Genomic DNA, 15975 nt, shown 5'->3' on the forward strand with positions numbered 1-15975 from the left:
GTCCTACAAGGGGTCTGGCTGATACGGCAGCATGACTCAGGAAAGACCCTCACCACCTCCTTGTGTGTTTATAAAAAAGAACCAGATAGGAATCTCTAAAACCAGTCCCTGAGAAACAGCTACAGGACTAGATTAGAACCCTTTGTAATTATCACCTAGAATACCTCGAAGCAGGCAAGAACCTTTGACATCAGCACCGGCAGAAGCCTTCAGGGCCTGAGTAAACAGGAGCCCTGTGTCATTAACACTCTTAAAACTACCTGGGCACTCCCAGGACCAGGGAAGCACCCTCAGACCTGCGAACCTCCCCAATGATCACACTCAAAAGGCTCCTGTGGAAGTCAGCACCCATGGCCCTTCTTTGCCCCCCCCCCCCCGCCCAAAGCCCCCCACCAAGGACTCACCACCTGTGGCTTGCTGCAGCACTTGCCGGCTGGGGCAGGCTCATCTGGAGCCCGGGCTGCCTCAGGGGGCTTGGCCTCAGCTGAAGGCGGTGCAACGGGAGTCAAGCAGGGCATATCCACTGGTGCTGGGGCAGGAACCTCGCCAGCGTGGAGGGTCAGCATATACTGCTTGGTGACATCCTCGAGTGATGGTGCCTGCAGCGTGGAGTGGGGCCTGGCCGGGAAGCCCATGGGCTCCGGCACAGCCACGGGGGGGCCAATGGAAGTCGGTGGCTCAGGCACCATGATAGGTGTGAAGGTGGCGGGCACACTCGCATGGCGAACGTGTTTGGAGGATGGTCGGGCCCGCGACAGGTTGCTGGCCTGGTCCTCACTGCCTTCCTCTCTCTGTAGTTCCTGATGACTGCTCCGGGCTGGGCGCTTCTTGGAACCCCGTCGGATGAGCCGTGGGGACAGAACATCAGCCAGTTTAGGGTCAAGGTGGAAGTCGCGGCAGCCAGTGGAGGAGGCAGGTGGGGTCTTGGGTAGGGCCCTCTCAGACTGTGCCCGGCCCCTGGCAGGACTGGGTTCTTCTGGTTCGGCCTGCCGCTCTGCAAGAACGGGCTCACTGCTAGATGGAGGCAGCATGGGCTCGACTTCTCGGATGGGCTCCCCTCCCAGGCCCTCAAATCCAGGCCCAGCCGGCTCCCCACGGCGGCTGGGGTCACTCAGAGACTTCTTCTTGGGGGCTTTGCCAGCAACCCTGTCGTCCACCACACACCCCAAAGCACCAGGCCCCTGAACAATACTCTGAATAACCTCCTGGTAACCCTTGCTCTCTTCACTGCCCACAGACCAGTCACTGTGGCCACTGGTCAAGCCCTCGTCCACAGCTGGGGCCGCTGGAAGCCCTGTCTTGGGGCTCAGCGAACCCAAAAGGTTGCTATCCACAGAGAACCCCGAGGGCTCCTCGGAGGTGGCAGCCCGGTGGCGCTGTGGAATTGGGTCACTCAGAGACCGGTAGGCCTCACCTGCCTCCCCATTGCTCAGTTCAGTCCCACCAGGGCCTGAAGGAGGGACTTTGCGTCTCCGTCGGAGGGCACCTGGTGTGGGAGGGGTATCAGGGGACACCAGGGCCCACCCTCCCAGACTATCTTCAGCCCCAGGGCCATGGTGGTTGGTCTGGGCTGAGGACGAAGAAAGGGGTCGCCACACCCCCGTGGTACCCAGGCTGCAAAAGGCTGAAGCAAGAGGCTCAGGGTCTGCCCCAATGCCCTCATCTGTCAGGCTAGACTCCGGGCCAGAGAGCTCCTCCTGGGACCGCTGCCCTTGGGTCATGTCTCCTGCCCAGACAGGGCTTCCAGGGGGGACATCACTTCCGTCATCCTGCTGGGCACCCATTCGCTGGATCTTCTCAAAAACCTGACGGGCCTCTTGCACATACTGATCCTGGACAACCAGGGGTAGTGGGTCCTCCTCGGCACTTGGGCCCGCCAGCAGGAGCTCAGAGGAGCTGGGCTTCAGGGCGCTGGTGCGGGATAGGCGGCGGGCCACGGGCTTCTCAGAGCAGGTAAAAGACTTTGCCCTCCGAAGGGTGGCCGTCAAGTCTTTGAGCGTGGGGCGGGTGCCAGGTGACGCCGGGGCTGGGGCAGGCGTGGGTCCAAGTTGTGCCCTGGGGCCACCTGCTGCTGGTGAGTCTCGGCCATCTAAGGGGCCGCTCCCGAGGTCACTGGGGCGCCCACCGGGCTTTCGGACCCTGAGCTCTGAAAGGTCTGAGCGAAGGAAACTGAGCAGCGTCAGGGTCTCTGAGGCAATATCTGGATTCGACAGGGACTTCCGCTGCCGGTTCTTGTCCAACTCCAGTCCTCCATCTCTCAATGCCCTCGTGGTGCCCACAGGTCCCTTGGTGCGGGTTCGAGGCTGGGGCCTTAGGAGGAGCCCCTCTCCAGCTCCAAAGCTAGGGGAGCGGTATATGCCCCAGCCCCCAGAACCCCGACTAGCCCATGGGTCCTCATCCTTGAGGGTCTCCGTGCTGGAATAGCGGCTGCTACTGCGGGAGCCTGCTGGGCTGGCTAGGTATGCAGGAAAGCTCACCTTGGCCACGCGGAAAGCTCCCCCCACAGTGTCAGACATGGGCCGGAGTCCCTCCTGAGGACCTGGTCCACGGGGAGGCGAGCCAGTACCCCACTCCCGGGGTCCTTCCTCACTAGAGGCTCTTGGAGATTTGGGGGGCTCAGGACTCCTGGCTCCCTCAGCTGAATCCATGCTGCCCAGATTTAACCCATAACTATCTGGCCTACAGTCCTTATCCAAGAGGGAGCTTCCAGGCCTGGGTCCCGGCCTCCCTCCCCAGCGGTGGCCGCCCTCACCGTCCTGGTCCTCGTCACTGCCCGAGGAGTGGCCTCCGTGGTAGGCCGGACTCTGCGCCCCGGGCGGCGGCGGCGGCGGGACCTCCTCTTCCTCCTCGCTGGAGCTGGCAGCCGGGCCGCGGCTGACAGGATAGGAGGAGGCGATGGAGGAGGAGCAGGAGCAGGAGGCCCGGGCCCCGGCCTGCGGTTGGGAGAAGCTATGCCAAGAATGTAAACCATCCGCCGGACGCTGCGTCCGCTCCTGTTGCTGCTGCTGCTGCTGCCGCCGCCTCCTCCCCTCGGTCCCTGCGCCGGGCAGCGGCCGCGCGGAACGCAGGCCCGCCAGGGGGAAGCAAGTCCGAGGAGGTGGCGTCGGCGGTTGCCGGGGCTCGCGGGCCGGGGGCTCCCACACGGCACCGTCGGGGCTGGGCGTCCCCGAGGCCTCAGAGTCGGCGCTGGGCCGCCTGGAGCCAGGGCCACCGAAGAGCTTGCGCATCTCGGTGACGCTGGGCCAGGCCCCGCGCGCCGCGCCCTCCGCCGCTTCTTCCGCGGCCCCGGGGGAGACGTCCCCGTCTCGGGCCCCTGCGTGGTCGTCGTCCAGGCGCGGCGCGTCGAAGCGCCGGGAGAGCTGGCGCACCGACGGCGAGAGGCTGCGGAGCGGGCGCGGCTGCGCGGGGGCGGCCGGGGGCCCCGACGCCAGTTTGGACACGCGCCGGGAGGGCTGGCCCGGGACCGACGCGGCGGGCCGGCACGAGGCGCGGCGCCGCAACCCAGGGGTGTCCGTGGCCTCCTCCTTCGGCCCGGGCCCGCCGCTCCAGCGTTCCAGCAGCTTGAACGAGACGCTGCGATAGAGCGGGGACCGGGGCGCCCCGTCCGCCATGGTGGCAACACTCACTCTGGGGGGGCTGGCCTCGGGGAGCCGCGGCCAACCCCCCCCTTGCGCCCTCGCCCCGACGGAGCGCAGCAGCCGGGGTCCGAAGGCCTGGGTTCTGCAGCAGCAGTGTGAGGGGGTTTGCGGGGAGAGGGCGCAGAGACTCAAGCAGAGGTTTTATCTGCCGCGGCTCAAGTTTCTGAGGCCGCGGGCGGCATCGGCTCCATCCAGCGCGGTCCCTCCCGCCTCAGCGCCGACCCCCGGGGCCGGCCCCCTCTTCGGCCGGGGCGATTCGGAGCATCGCGGCCCGGCTCGGTCCGGGCAGGATCCCAGGGCTCTGTTCCTCGGCTCCGTGCCCGCCAGCCGGCCTGCCTGCCTTCCCTCGCGCTCCCGCTCCGGCACCCGCTCCCTCCCTCTTGGCTGCTCGCTCCGCGCTCCCTTTTGTTGCAAATAAACTTTGTGGCTGAGGAAAGGGGGCGGGAGGCGGGGCCTCGCGCCCAAAAGAGGGGGTGGGCTCCGGGCGCGCGCAAGGCTGGGAATCGGGATTTCGGGCGGAGGGAATCGGGGAGGAGTCGAGGGAGAAACAAGACTGCTTGAGCACATGCAGACCGAAGCGACCCTCCAGAGGACCCCTTCTGGAACCCATTCGCCAAGCTGCCCCCCCCAAGGACTCGCTCCGACGCACGAAACCTCTGAGTGTGGTCAGCTCCGCCGACACACAGCCGGCGCTGCGCACCGACTGCGGTTCAGGCGCTTCTGCATGGTAACACCTTCTGCCCAAGGAACCCCAACATGGCAACCTTCGACCCATAAACTGGTACACACCAACATTCAGGTACACCCAGAAACACTCCTCCAGCAGGAAGGGGGCGGGACTCGCCGCCAGGGGGAGTAGTGAGCGCCACGGGCCGACCTGGGCGCTTGCGGCTCCCTGCCCCACCCCTCCGCCCCGCCCAGGCCACGCCCCCCACCCGGCCCTCCGCCGTGAATCCTACTGTCACGGAGACCCGGTCAACCTCCCGCGCCCCCAAAGGCCCCGCCCCTCGTACCTCTGCGGCCTGTCCAGCTCTGACCCTCCCACATCGCTCCAGGTGCTCCACCCTTTGTGGCCACGCCCTCGCCCGCCCTCACGTTTCCCGCTGCCCACCCTAGTCACGCCCCTCCCACCTGCCCCCGCCATCTCGGAGGCCCCTCTCCTCGATGCTCCGCCCTGCGTCCCCCCCCGCCCCGCCTCCTGAGCTCCGTGATACGCGGCTCTTGCGCCCTCTACCGGCCAGATTCGCCCACCCGGTGGAGTCCCGGACAGGTAAAGCAGTTCCCATCACCAAAAAATGGGAGTGTTGGGAAGACTTTTACTTCCTTTCAGTGCTTTCCTAATCCCTTCAAGAGCCATTTCAAACCTAGTCCCTTCGCAAAGTCCCTTTGGCCTCACACACAACAAAAGCTTCAACGGAAACGCCCTTGATTTGCCACTGCCAAACCCACACGCCTACCTGCGGCCTTCCACCCTCCTAACAGAGCGAGTGCGTCGCCTCTCCGGCTTCAAGCTGATCCAACCTCCGGCTCGCCTTGCACCTCTGCCCCTGTCTGGCAAGTCTCCCATTGTCCCGGGTACTGGGGCCTTCTCCACCCCCCACCTGCTTCTGTGAGGTCCCATTCATCCTCAGGGTCCCAACTTAAATGCAACGCAGCTCCTTGCCATCTGAATGAACCAGTGGGGATTTATGGAGTGCCTTGGATGTATGGGTAATATTATTTCTTTTTTTTTTTAAGATTTTATTTATTTATTTGAGAGAGAATGAGAGATAGAGAGCACGAGAGGGAAGAGGGTCAGAGGGTCAGAGGGAGAAGCAGACTCCCTGCTGAGCAGGGAGCCCGACGCGGGACTCGATCCCGGGACTCCAGGATCATGACCTGAGCCGAAGGCAGTCGCTTAACCAACTGAGCCACCCAGGCGCCCTGGGTAATATTATTTCATTCATTTTATTTAATCCTAGAACCACGCTGTAGGTAGATAATATTGCCTCTTTTCTATGGGTCATGAAGGAGATTTAACTTTGACCACTGTCCAAGTCAGAAAATGGCAGTGCCTTCAATGACTCAAATTCAGATTTGAGGAGCTTCAAACACCGTGCTCCTCTAGTCTTCACTGGTCCCAGATCCCTGATGAAGAAGGGACTTCTCTCTCCTTGAGCCCCCAGCAGCCTCTTCTTCCTTCATGGGCCTGGGCTCACCTTCCCCAGGGACAGAGGATAACCTGGTCTGACTCACACTCCCCTTGGCCCAAGAGGACTGTGGCTGGGCCTTACTAGGCTGGCAGGCCCTGGGAGCAGGAGGCCGTGGTCCAGATGAGAGGGGCAGGGATGGGCATAGGGCAGGATGGTAAGACACTGAGGGATTGATTGACTACTGCATGAGAAAGGGAGGACTCAGCCAGGACCTGGTACCCTCCCTACTGCTTCCCTTGGGTTGTGGCAAATCCCTGTAGGGAGAAAACTTCCTCCTTGAGTGGAGACCAGTCTCCTGTAAGTCCCTCACCTCTGCCTCAGAAGGCCATCTCTCCTTCACTGGGGAATTGATGGCAAGGAAGAGAGCTCTGCCTGGCCTAGTGCCTCTCTACCTTTGCCTTGCTGTGTGACCTTGGGTATATCCTTACAGTTCCCTGGGCCTCAGCTGCCTCATCTGAAAAGTGAGGAGTGGGTCTATATTTCCCCAAAGGTATCTCTCTACCTCTATTGAAGTCAGACTCTTGTTTGTTCTGGAGTGTTTTTCTACTCTTTTGGGAAAATTTTGGTATGGTGGCGGGACCCTCATCCTGGGAGTCACTGCTTTCCTCCGGTAACGATGGTCCCTGCCATCTGAAATTTGTACTTTTCCAAACTCTTTCACATCCTGTCATATTTTGTCTTCATATCAGTTCTGGAATAGAGGTTTTTATTCCCATATCACAGGTGGGCAAACTGATGGACAGGAGCAGAGACTCAGGTCACCTCAGCATCCTGCAGCTTGGCCTGGAGGTGGGCTGACTGGGGCCTCTGGATCAGGAATTCCCCTTGGTGGGGAAGGAGGGTGTTCAAGGATCTGGGCTGGGCCTCCACCCAATGGGACACTTACCCAATCAGAGAGTGGCGTGGCTGCTTCCAGCACCCCATGAGTCCTTCCAGCCTCAGCTCCTTCTGATTCATGATGAAACAAATCATCTTCCAGGTACAGAGGGACCCTGATTGTGTTTAGCCCTTCCAAGACTCATCTAGGAAGTGGCTGGAAACATTGGGCACCAAGGTGGAGAGAGGAACACTGTGCTGGGAGTCTAGAGCTAGGCCCAATGTAGGCACCCTCACAGACATGCCAGATGACCCTCAGTAGGTCACTCTCAGACTCCTCACCTATGAAAGGGGAATGAAAACATTAACCCATCTACCCAGTGAGTCATGGTGACCCAGCAAGATCAGGGCTGTAAATCCCTTGGAGAAATCAAGATAGTAAAGTTGTGATGGTCCTAGTCATGTCCAGTGTTGGGCCTTGAGTACTTAAGAGGGAAAAAAAAAAATGAGGAGTGAGAGGACCCCAAGAAGTAATGAGCTCCAGGAAGGAACTGTCTTAGGGGGAATCGGGCTCCTGACTCCATTCGCAAGTCAATTAGAAATGACCTGAGATTGTCGCCTTTCCTGTATGATTAGAACTCAAATGCATAGAATTGGATTATTTATAAACTTTTGTTCATGACACATTCTCACCACTTATTTAATTGGCTCCCACCACAAAACAAAACAACTAGAACTTTGACAGTGTCCTACATCTCATTACATGGTTTCCCTAACCCATTCTCCTGCTGCTGTACCACCCAGCATAGCCATTACCTCCTGTGTTCAGCATGCCCTTGCTTTCCTTTTTGTATAGTTTTGTTGCATCTGTGTATTCCTTCAAAGTATATAGTTTCATTTTAGTTGTCTTTAACTTTATCAAAAGGGCATCTTGCTGTGTATAAGTTTTTTGAGATATCTTTGTACTTAATATTATATACTTGGATTATCCATATTGTTACACATGAGTAAAGTGCATCCTGGCTGCAGGTAATATTCCAGTGTGTGAATATAGCACAGTGTATTCATCCACTCTCTCGTGGACGGGCAATGGAGTGTTTCCAGGTGTTTGCTCTCGTGAATGGTGCTGCTCGGAGGACTATGCAGGACACCATGTGCACATGCGCAGGAGTGCTCAGGGTAACGGGCCTTGTGACTACTCAGCACTCAAGAGGCATTGTCAAGCTAGGATCAAATAATCTCTCTCTGTGTTTTTTGTTTGTTTGTTTGTTTTAATTATCTGTGTTTCCTTTTAGGTGAAATGCCTGTTTTTGCCTCTTCTATTGGGTTATCATACTTTTTTGTACTTGATGATAATTCGGCCCTAACTTTTTCCTGTGCAGTACCCCTGCTGGCTTAGAGAGGGCTGGTAGTATTATCACTGTTTTACAGGTAAGGAAACAGAGGCTTAGAGAAGTAAACTGGCTTATTCAAAGTCACGAAGTCAGTAACAGCCCTTCTGCACTGAGCTAGTAATACCTTCTGAAACCACCGGGCCTCTGCTAAGAAGCCTTCTCTGCTCCTCAAGCTGAGTCACAGCCCCCCTGATCCGCAGCATCTCTCAGCCCCTGACCATGACCTGAGCTTATAGTCTCCCTAGTGAGGGCTTCCTTGCCCCCAGCCCCCCCCCCCTTTTTAAATATTTATTTATTTATTTTAGAGAAGGGGAAGGGACAGAGGGAGAACGGGAGAGAATCTCCAGCAGACTCCGAACTGAGCGTGGACCCCGAAGCAGGGCTCAATCCCATGACCCCGAGATCACGACTTTAGCCAAAACCAAGAGTCAGATGCTCAGCCCCAAGAGTCAGAAGCTCAACTGACTGAGCCACCCAAGTGCCCTGCCCCCTACCCTTCTTTATGTTCTTCTAAGCTCTCCTCCCCTGCTGTAATGATCCAGGGTTATGTTTATTTCATTATTGCCGTTCTCCTCCATCAGACTAGGAACTCCCTGAGGGCAGGGACCCACTGCTCGGCATGATGCCTGGCACATAGTAGGTGCTCAATAAATGTTGTTTAGTGGTTGAACTCTTTCCTTGTCTGTACCCTCACCCCTCCCCAAGATTCTCTCTGAGGGGTAGGGTCTGGGTCCATGTTCCCATCGCCATCTTGGAGGAGCAGAGAGAATCTGTGTCAAACGAATGAATAAGGGAGGGAGGAGAAAGCTGCATCTATTCCTAGGACGGATCCAGTGCCCCTGGGCTTTTCCAAAAGGACAAACCCTGGTCCCTGACTCTCTGGCTCCTCCACGTTTGGCCCTTCCCCTGTCCTCAACCTACAATAGCCAACACTCACAGGTCTCCTGTCATAGAAGTGTCTTCCCTGGACCCGGCCTCCCTGGGAACCTTCTCTCTTTTCTTCTCCACCCATCACCTCCACTTCCTCCCCCACTCACCCACCTCCCCTGCCACCATCATTCAGAAACCCCCAGGCTTTGACCTGCCACATCTCTGGCTCCCCTTCCTGCCCAACCCCTTAATGGAGTTCCCAGGGTTCTCTCCAGGCCCTTCCTTCTTACTCTCTCCCTCAGGAAACCCATCCACCCCTTCAGCCTCCAGCCAAAAGCAGCATGACCACTCCCGAAGCTTTGCAACTTTTCTAAGCCTTTCTGGGTATCTCCAGACCCTGTTGACTCCTAGCTTGTCACCAGGCTAGACCCTGGCCCCCACCCCAGTCCAGGACACTGCCTGGCCTCCCCCTAGGTCTACCACCTTAGGATAGAACCCGAGTAAAGGGATTCATTTGGCTGTGGCTAACAACAGCCCAAAAAACTTGTGGCTTAGAAAAGATAGACATTTGGGGCACCTGGGTGGCTCGGTTGGTTGGGCGACTGCCTTCAGCTCAGGTCATGATCCTGGAGTCCCAGGATCGAGTCCCACATCGGGCTCCCTGCTCAGCGGGGAGTCTGCTTCTCCCTCTGACCCTCCCCCCTCTCATGCTCCCTATCTCATGCTCTCTATCTCATTCTCTTTCTCAAATAAATAAATAAAATCTTAAAAAAAAAAAAAGAAAAGATAGACATTTATTTCTCTCTCGTGCAAAAGTCCAGATTTAGGTGGTCCCAAACCGGAACTGTCAGAAACCCAAGCTGTTTCTCACGGTCCAAGATGGTGCTCCAGCTGTGATGTCCCCATTGTAAGCAAAAAGAAAGGAGGGGAGGCAAAGGACAGACACTACCTCTCTTTTACAGACATTCACCCCCTCCCCATATTAAATTGCCTTAGGGTACTTTGCTTATCTCCCATTACCCAAGATTAAGTTACCTGGTCATACGGAGCTGTGAGTAAGGCTGGGAAATGAAGTTTTCATCCTAGGAGACCATGTGCCCAATTAAAAGAAAAGTGAGGAGGGGGGGGGGGCAAAAGGAGGGGAAAGGAAGGGGCAATTCAAGCTTCCCAAATGGCACTTGAAGTCCCTCGTACTGGCATGTAATAAATGACTTTTCCTTCTTACAGGAAGAGCTGGGGCTCATGGATTATGGCCCTTGTTCTGAAAAAAGTGTGCTGAGTTTTTTTTGTTTTTGTTTTTTCTTAAAAGACCAGCTGCCTCCCAGGTGAAGGGAAAGGAGAAATCCTCTGCTCAAAGCCCCTTGTTCAGAAACCTCCTAGGCCAATTCCTAGAGAGAGACTCTGGAGGAACTTGTGTGCACAAAAGGCAAGATCATTATAATATACCATGCATTGCATGCTTACTATGTTCCAGGCATTATTCTAAGTTCTTTGTACATATTAATCCTCACAGCTACTTTACAAGATTTACTACTCCCATTTTACAGCTAGGGAAGTTAAGGTACAAAGGGGCTAAATAACTTGCCCAGAGTAAGGCAGCTACTAAGTGGTAGAGCCAAGATTAACACCAAGGTGATCTGGCTCTGGAGTCTTTACCCTTTATGCTAGTCTGCCTCACAAAGGGAAGCTGGGAATGCAATTTACCTGTGTCCCACAATTTCCAGTCTTGGAAAAGTGACCAAAGGGTCACAGTTCTTGGCAGTCTGCTAGGATGGTCATCTGGGACTCTCCACAGGGCTCAGCCAGCACTGTGGGCAGAGGCCCTCTGCCTTCTGCTCGCCCATTCCCCTACTCCCCCGTGACTGGCAGCTGATGGGTCTGACCTCAGACTTGGAACAAGACACAGGGTGGCTAATATCTGTACTACTTGGCATGACATCGCATTGTATAGGGACTAGACCTCTTCTGACATTTCCTCACATCTTTTCACTGTGACCCAAAGAATCAAAGTTCCTTCTGTCCAAATTAGCAGCCTCTTCAGAAGGGCATTTTGATGGATTGCCAAGATGGGTTGGGCCTGGTTTTCCCCCTTCCTCAGCCAGCTGCAAGCACTTCTCCCACATGACTGTGGAGTTTTAACTCCGGCGGAGTCCTTCTCTGAAGGGCCCCATGGCCCAACAGCCTTGGAGATGAGACAAGGCTAAAAGAAAAATACTAAGTTATACAGTCCTTTCCCTGCTCTCTCTCCCCTCTACCTTCTGAGAAGGTCAATTTTTTTGTCATGGCTGGTTTGTGTGCAGGGTCTGAGTGGTACACCAGCAGCCAAGGGCAGGCTAGATTGTTCTACAGGAGGAAAGCTGAGATCTGAGCGGAGCGGAGGGAACAAGGACTGGAGGAGAAGTGAGGGGGGTGGGGTGGGCGGGGTGGTGGACATACGAGGAAAAGTTGCAGAGAGGATGAGTTGCTGTACAGGCGGGGGGCTGAAAAGGGGTGGGTGGGAAGACCAGGTACAGAGGCCGTACGTGGTAGAATCCCCTTCACTGCCTCCTCAGAGATCTTCAGTGAAGGTGCCTTTCCAAAGCTTTTGAAGGCTCAAGTCTGTGTTCGAGATGCCTCCATGAGATGGCCTCCAGCAGCTTCCCGGCACCCACAGGTCAGAATGATGGAGCTGGGAGGGCGGAAGCAGAACCCATGGAACAGTCTGTCTTGAGACTGATTGGCAGGCTCCTGGCCACAGGACCTCTGCACCTCCATGTTGCAGCCTCCTGGTGGCCCTGCATCTCTTCAAGCTGTTGACTTCTTCTAGAATGAAGCAGGGTTGAAGGGCTATTTCCCCTCACTTGGGGGGCCTGGTAGATGGGTCCTCAGACTCCCAGGAGACCCTGAGGCTGAAAGAGGCACATTTGAAGAGGTAGGTGGAGAAGGGGTAGGGTCTGGGTCTCTTCCTGGAGTTCAGTGCTCTGGTCCCACCCAAACCACCCCCTCCTGGGCTTAACTGAAACTCACTGTTGATTTACCGCCAGATTCAGCACATCTCTACCTTTGGGTTTTATACACACACAGTGCCTTCCATCAGGAGCAGCCTTCTTCTCTCTGCCTTTTGGATTCCTCCCCAGCTCAAGCTCCACCTCTTCAAAGAAGTGCTCCTTGATTCCTCCCTCTGCTGAGCCCCCACAGCCTGGAACACCTGTGCCACTCTTGCCATTGTCTGGAGGGTGGCCATGGGACAGCTCTTATTTTCTCAACTTTCACACACAGGAGGCCATATGCCTGCTCCCCACCCCAGCTCTCTCTACCCATCTGCCCCAGGGCAGAGCCTAGCATAGGGCTGGCCCAGGCTGTAGGAACATGCTCCCACTTCTATTGGCCGACTTCCCCCTTCAACATCTGGTTCAGATGCCGCCCATCTCCATCCCAGGAGATATTTCCTGATTCCTTGGACTGGATCACGGGCATCCTCTATTTACCAGCACCCCCCCCCCCCCCCACCGAGCCATGCTTCTCTCTGTCACAGCCTTGATATCACTGTGTCAAGCATCTATATGTCCAGTAGTTAGGAGCCTATACGGGGCAGGGCTAGGACCAGTTCTTCCAGGGCCCCAGAATCAACCCAGGTCCAAGGATAAGGTATAGGTAAAGGTTTGCTGAATGAATGGAACATCACACACCTCCAGAGAGTTCATATTCATCCCCTCAAAATCCAGCTCAAATGCTCCTTTCCAGAAGCTCTCGCTTCCTCTTCCCATCATCCCCCAGTCCCTGGATTGGTGACTCCAAAGCATACATCATACTCCTCAATTACAGTACACGCCATACTATATTTTTGTGAGCAGCTTCACATGGCTTCCCTGACTCTCCAGGGCTGACTGGAGCCTTCTGGAGGGCCAAGTCCGAGCCTGTCTCTCTGTGCCCACAGGGCTGGGTCCAGAGCAAGGGCTCAATAAATAGTCATTGGTGAGATTCTGGAGTCTGTGGGGGACCTCATTCCATGCCCAGCTGAGCTAAGCTCTAATCCTCTGCATGGTTTGGGGTTGGAGGGGTTTCCCGTGACCTGGCCCCAGGTGTCCTGCCCCAGTGGACTCAGTGACCTTGTCGCTGCCACTTGGCCGTGAGCTTCTGTAGCAGCTCCTGGGGCCGCCGGCGGAACTTCTTCTGAGTGAAGTAGAAGAGAATGGGATCCAGCACGCTGTTGGCACTGGCAAAGGGCCGCGTGCCCTTGTAGGCAGCCGCAAAGGCCTCTAGCACAGGGCAGGGGACACCGGCTGTGGAGCGCACTGCCAGGTAGGCTGTCTTGGTGACATGGAAGGGCAGGAAGCTGATGGCAAAGGCAGCTGCCACCACCAGAGCCATGCGGGCCGCCTTGCCACGCCGTTCCCGGGCCACCGGCCCTACGGGGCCATCCTGGCGACAGAGACGACGGGCCAGGCGGCAGTAGCAGGCCAGCAGGGCGATAAAGGGCAGCAGAAAGCCGATGACGGTGAGGGCCATGCCATAGGGCAGATAGCGGGTGGCCAGGGCAGGTGGGCTCAGGTCGTAGCAGACGGTGCGGTTACGCTGGATGCCTGTGGCAGCAAAGACGGCTGTGGGCAGGCACTGGGTCATCACGGCCAGCCACACGGCCCCGCACACCAGCCAGGCAGCGCGGCGGCCCCCACGCTTGTGCCAGGGGGCCAGTGGGTAGCAGATGCCCAGGTAGCGCTGGAAACTGATGCAGGTGAGGAAGAGGATGCTGCCGTGTAGGTTGGCGTAAAAGAGGAAGCGGACCAGGCGGCAGGCAAGGTCACCAAAGGGCCAGTGGTCGCCTTGGGCATAGTTGTAGATGAGCAGGGGCAGGGAGCAGGCATAGAGCAGGTCAGCCAGCGCCAGGTTCAGGGTGTACACGGCTGTGCGGGTCAGGGCCCGGCGGGACGTGCAAATGTGGGCAATGACGCAGGCATTCAGTGGCAGGCCAGCTGCCAGCACCACTGAGTACACAGGTGGCAGGAGCAGTCTCTTGAAGTTCTCTCGGTAGACGCAGGTAGTGGGTGGGGAGCCCAGGGCCTGGCCTGTACCATTGTCCCACTCCATGGCTGCCCGATTATGCTTCCTACATCCAGAGAGGCTGGGGAAGCAACACACAACCTGTCAGTAATCACACTCACTGACCATCCAGTAGGCTCCTGTCCCTCTCTGGGCCCTGATCTCCACCTGAACCATCTCTGATACTCACCACCCCACACAGCCCTCACTTTAAGGAAACCTGGAATACAATAAAGCTCAAGCTTGGGAAAAATCCAGTTCACTTTATAATATTCATTTCCTACCAACCTTCCTGGTGAACTTCTACTCCTCCTTCAAAACCCTAGTCAAATGTCTCCTCTGGAAATAGAGATTGACAGACTTCAGGGTTTTTTGTTTTGTTTTGTTTTAAACCTTTTTTAAAAGTTTTATTTATTTAAGTAATCTCTACACCCAACATGGAGCTCGAACTCATGACTGCAAGATCAAGAGTCACACACCCTTCTAAGCTAGCCAGGTGCCGCAGACAGACTTTAGTTTGAATCCTACCTGTGCTACCTACTAGCTATGTGACCTTGGTCCAGTGATATACTTTATCCGAGTCTCAATTTTCCTATCTGAAAAATGGGGGGATGATACACCCATCTGTTATGATGACATGAGATTAGAGGTACTAAATCAAGCTATGCAGGGCTTCCCCTGGGCTTTTTGGAGTTTGGAGGTTATGGTCATGGTGAGCCTGCCTGTCTTTCTCTCCTACACTGACCGGAACCTCCTGATGAGAAGTGCCAGGTCTGATGCCCCTCTGTGTCTGAGAGCCCGATCTGGGGTCCAGGGCAGAGAAGGCCCTGGTAATTCTTAATTAATCAAGATAAACGGAACGTCCACACACCGTGAGCTGACAAAGGACAGCGCCCACCTCCTCAGCCTGGACTCCACCTTCCAAAACCATGGTCCTTCTTTTGGCTGCAATCTTCTTATCTGTAAAATGGGGGGAGAAAGTGATTCAGGAGTTCCCTAAGCATCCTTCTGCTTGACTTGAGGCTACAAATGCCTGTCTGGCATAGCTGCTGGGCCATGGCACCCCCTGGTGGCTAGAGTGAGAACAGTGTTTCTGAAGGCCAATGGCTGAGGACCAGCCAAATCTATGGCTTGCTTTTTTTTTTTAAGATTTTATTTTTAAGTAATCTCTACACCCCAGGTGGGGCTCGAACTCACAGCCCGCGCCCCCCCCCGGAGACCAAGAGTCGCACACTCCACCGACTGAAGTAGCCAGGCGCCCCTACTGCTTGCTTTTTTTTTTTTTTTTTTAAGATTTTATTTATTTGAGAGAGAAAGAATGAGACAGAGAGAGAGCATGAGAGGGGGAGGGTCAGAGGGAGAAGCAGACTCCCTGCTGAGCAGGGAGCCTGATGTGGGACTTGATCCCGGGACTCCAGGATCATGACCTGAGCTGAAGGCAGTCGCTTAACCAACTGAGCCACCTAGGCACCATACTGCTTGCTTTTTTATAGAGAGGAAAATACAGCACAGCAAGAGTCTGTGGTGGCTCAATCTTACTCAGTGAGTTAGAAACAGAGCCAGAGGGCGCCTGGGTGGCTCAGTCGTTAAGCGTCTGCCTTCGGCTCAGGTCATGATCCCAGGGTCCTGGGATCGAGCCCCGCATCGGGCTCCCTGCTCGGCGGGGAGTCTGCTTCTCCCTCTCCCACTCCCCCTGCTTGTGTTCCCTCTCTCGCTGTGTCTCTCCCTGTAAAATAAATAAATAAAATCTTAAAAAAAAAAAAGAAACCGAGCCAGAACCAGAACCCAACCACCTGATTGAGAGGATGCAACTTAGTGTATAGTCCACAGACATGGAATGTAGAGGTTATAAGCCCAACTTCAGAGCGAGGCAAACCTCTTTCAAATCATGGCACCCCTGCTTCTGTGTTGTTCAACCCAAGGCATGTCACTTGCCTTTTCTGGGTCTGTGTTCTTATTGGTAAAACGTGTCATAGACCTGATATACAGTAAGTGCTTAATAAATGCCATGCTATGCTGTTGTATCCTACATCTCATCCCTGCACT

General features: G+C 55.9%; 2 protein-coding genes across 6 annotated transcripts in view; both read right to left on the minus strand.

Moving 5' to 3' along the window:
- The window catches only part of ARHGEF17 (Rho guanine nucleotide exchange factor 17), a 57329-nt gene extending 52640 nt beyond the window's left edge, over window positions 1-4689 (minus strand). Inside the window, exon 1 of the mRNA XM_027579296.2 lies at window positions 405-4689. Coding sequence (XP_027435097.2) covers window positions 405-3611 — 3207 coding nt within the window. The 5' untranslated portion in view covers window positions 3612-4689. The remainder of the gene's footprint in view (window positions 1-404) is intronic.
- Window positions 4690-9673: 4984 nt separating this feature from the next.
- P2RY6 (pyrimidinergic receptor P2Y6) overlaps window positions 9674-15975 on the minus strand; it is a 38518-nt gene continuing 32216 nt past the window's right edge. For 4 of the 5 annotated variants that reach the window (XM_027581413.2, XM_027581414.2, XM_027581411.2 and 1 more), the window contains exons 2-3: window positions 14801-14889; window positions 9674-14011 (exon numbers count right to left, since the gene is read on the minus strand). In XM_027581413.2, the coding sequence (XP_027437214.1) occupies window positions 12991-13977 (987 nt within the window). In that variant the 5' untranslated portion in view covers window positions 13978-14011; window positions 14801-14889 and the 3' untranslated portion in view covers window positions 9674-12990. The remainder of the gene's footprint in view (window positions 14012-14800; window positions 14890-15975) is intronic. The other variant, XR_003517662.2, reaches the window with a different exon arrangement.

This window comes from Zalophus californianus, chromosome 11 (assembly GCF_009762305.2).
Source record: "Zalophus californianus isolate mZalCal1 chromosome 11, mZalCal1.pri.v2, whole genome shotgun sequence".
NCBI lineage: Eukaryota > Metazoa > Chordata > Mammalia > Carnivora > Otariidae > Zalophus > Zalophus californianus.